Source organism: Morus notabilis, unplaced genomic scaffold (genome assembly GCF_000414095.1).
Source record: "Morus notabilis unplaced genomic scaffold, ASM41409v2 Scaffold1948, whole genome shotgun sequence".
NCBI lineage: Eukaryota > Viridiplantae > Streptophyta > Magnoliopsida > Rosales > Moraceae > Morus > Morus notabilis.
Genome location: NW_010361015.1, coordinates 3,211 through 4,493, shown reverse-complemented (window position 1 = coordinate 4,493; position 1,283 = coordinate 3,211). Strand labels below are relative to the sequence as shown.

The 1,283-nt window shown below is 56.1% G+C and overlaps 1 protein-coding gene across 1 annotated transcript in view; it reads left to right on the top strand.

The window, feature by feature from the left end:
• LOC112091535 overlaps positions 1-1,052 on the top strand; it is a 1,890-nt gene extending 838 nt beyond the window's left edge. The window contains exon 2 of the mRNA XM_024165454.1: positions 12-1,052. Within this exon, the coding sequence (XP_024021222.1) occupies positions 12-1,052 (1,041 nt within the window). The remainder of the gene's footprint in view (positions 1-11) is intronic.
• The last annotated feature ends 231 nt before the right edge of the window (positions 1,053-1,283 follow it).

The following is a 1,283-nucleotide window of genomic DNA, read 5'->3' as shown; positions in this document are numbered from 1 at the left end:
CACCAAAACAGACCCTGTCGAGGGTATACCAAGGACCTAACGAGTCCCTGAAAGACTGGATAGCCCGGTTCGGGGAACAGGTCGCCGCCACGGAGGGAATATCCGACGAGGTAGCCCTGATGGGGGCACTGTCGAGCATGAAGAAGGATATCCCCTACAGCACGGACCTCGACCAGAGACCGCCCCATACCTACCAGGAATTCCTGACAAGGGCACAGGGATTCATCAACGCCGAAGAGGCTAAGAAAGCCTTGAAGAGTAAGGCGGCAACCCCTGTCAAGGAAGAGGCAGGGCAGGCGAACAATCAGAAAAACGGTAAGAAGCACCGAGGTCACCCTCAGGTGCAAGCCAAGCAGAGGTATAAGCCCGCTCCAAGCAGCAGGGGCGGCAACGCCTCAACGAGCCAAGGGGAAAACAAACGACCAAAGCCGCAAAGGTACGACGCCTATACCCCCTTGACTATGGGGATCGAGGACGTCTATCACGAGATCAGTCACCTCCAGGTCCTGCGTCGACCACCGCCGCTAAAGTCTGACCCAGCGCGGAGAAACCAACACAAGTATTGTCAGTTTCACGGCGAGAGTGGGCACACTACGGCCGAATGCTATGACCTGAGGGACGAGGTCGAGAGATTGATCCGAGAAAGTGAGTATCGAGCCGGCTGTCGGAACAACAACAACCGACGCAACAACGACCGACGGGAGGAGCAGAGGCACGACAATCTGCCCGAACTCATCGGCGTTATAAGAACGATATTTGGGGGACCGTACTTCGGCGGCACCTCTCATCGCGCACAGAAGGATTACGCGCGAGAGGCAAAGGAAAAGTTCAGACGGAGGGTCATGAACGTCTCTGGACGGGAGGCCAAGACAGCGCAATACGAGGACAACGACAACGACAGTTCGGTGGACATTTTGTACTCCGATTTCCTTGACAAGATGGGAATCCCCCGCGCAAGGCTGCAAAACAGAGCACAGCCCTTGTATGGCTTCACCGGGGACAGCGTCATCCCTAAAGGGGCAATAGAGCTGCCCATGACCATTGGAGACTGACCACACACCTCGACTGTCATGTCAAAGTTCTTGGTGGTGAAGGGAGGCGACCAATACAACGCGGTCATAGGGCGCCCGACGCTGAGGGCAATGAAGGCGGCCACATCCATCTATCACCAAACCATGAAGTTCCCGACTCCCACTGGGATTGGAAGGGTTCGCGAAAACCAGTACGAGTCGAGGCTTACGTATTCGGAGACAGTATGCCACTATGCCGAGCCGACACAGGTA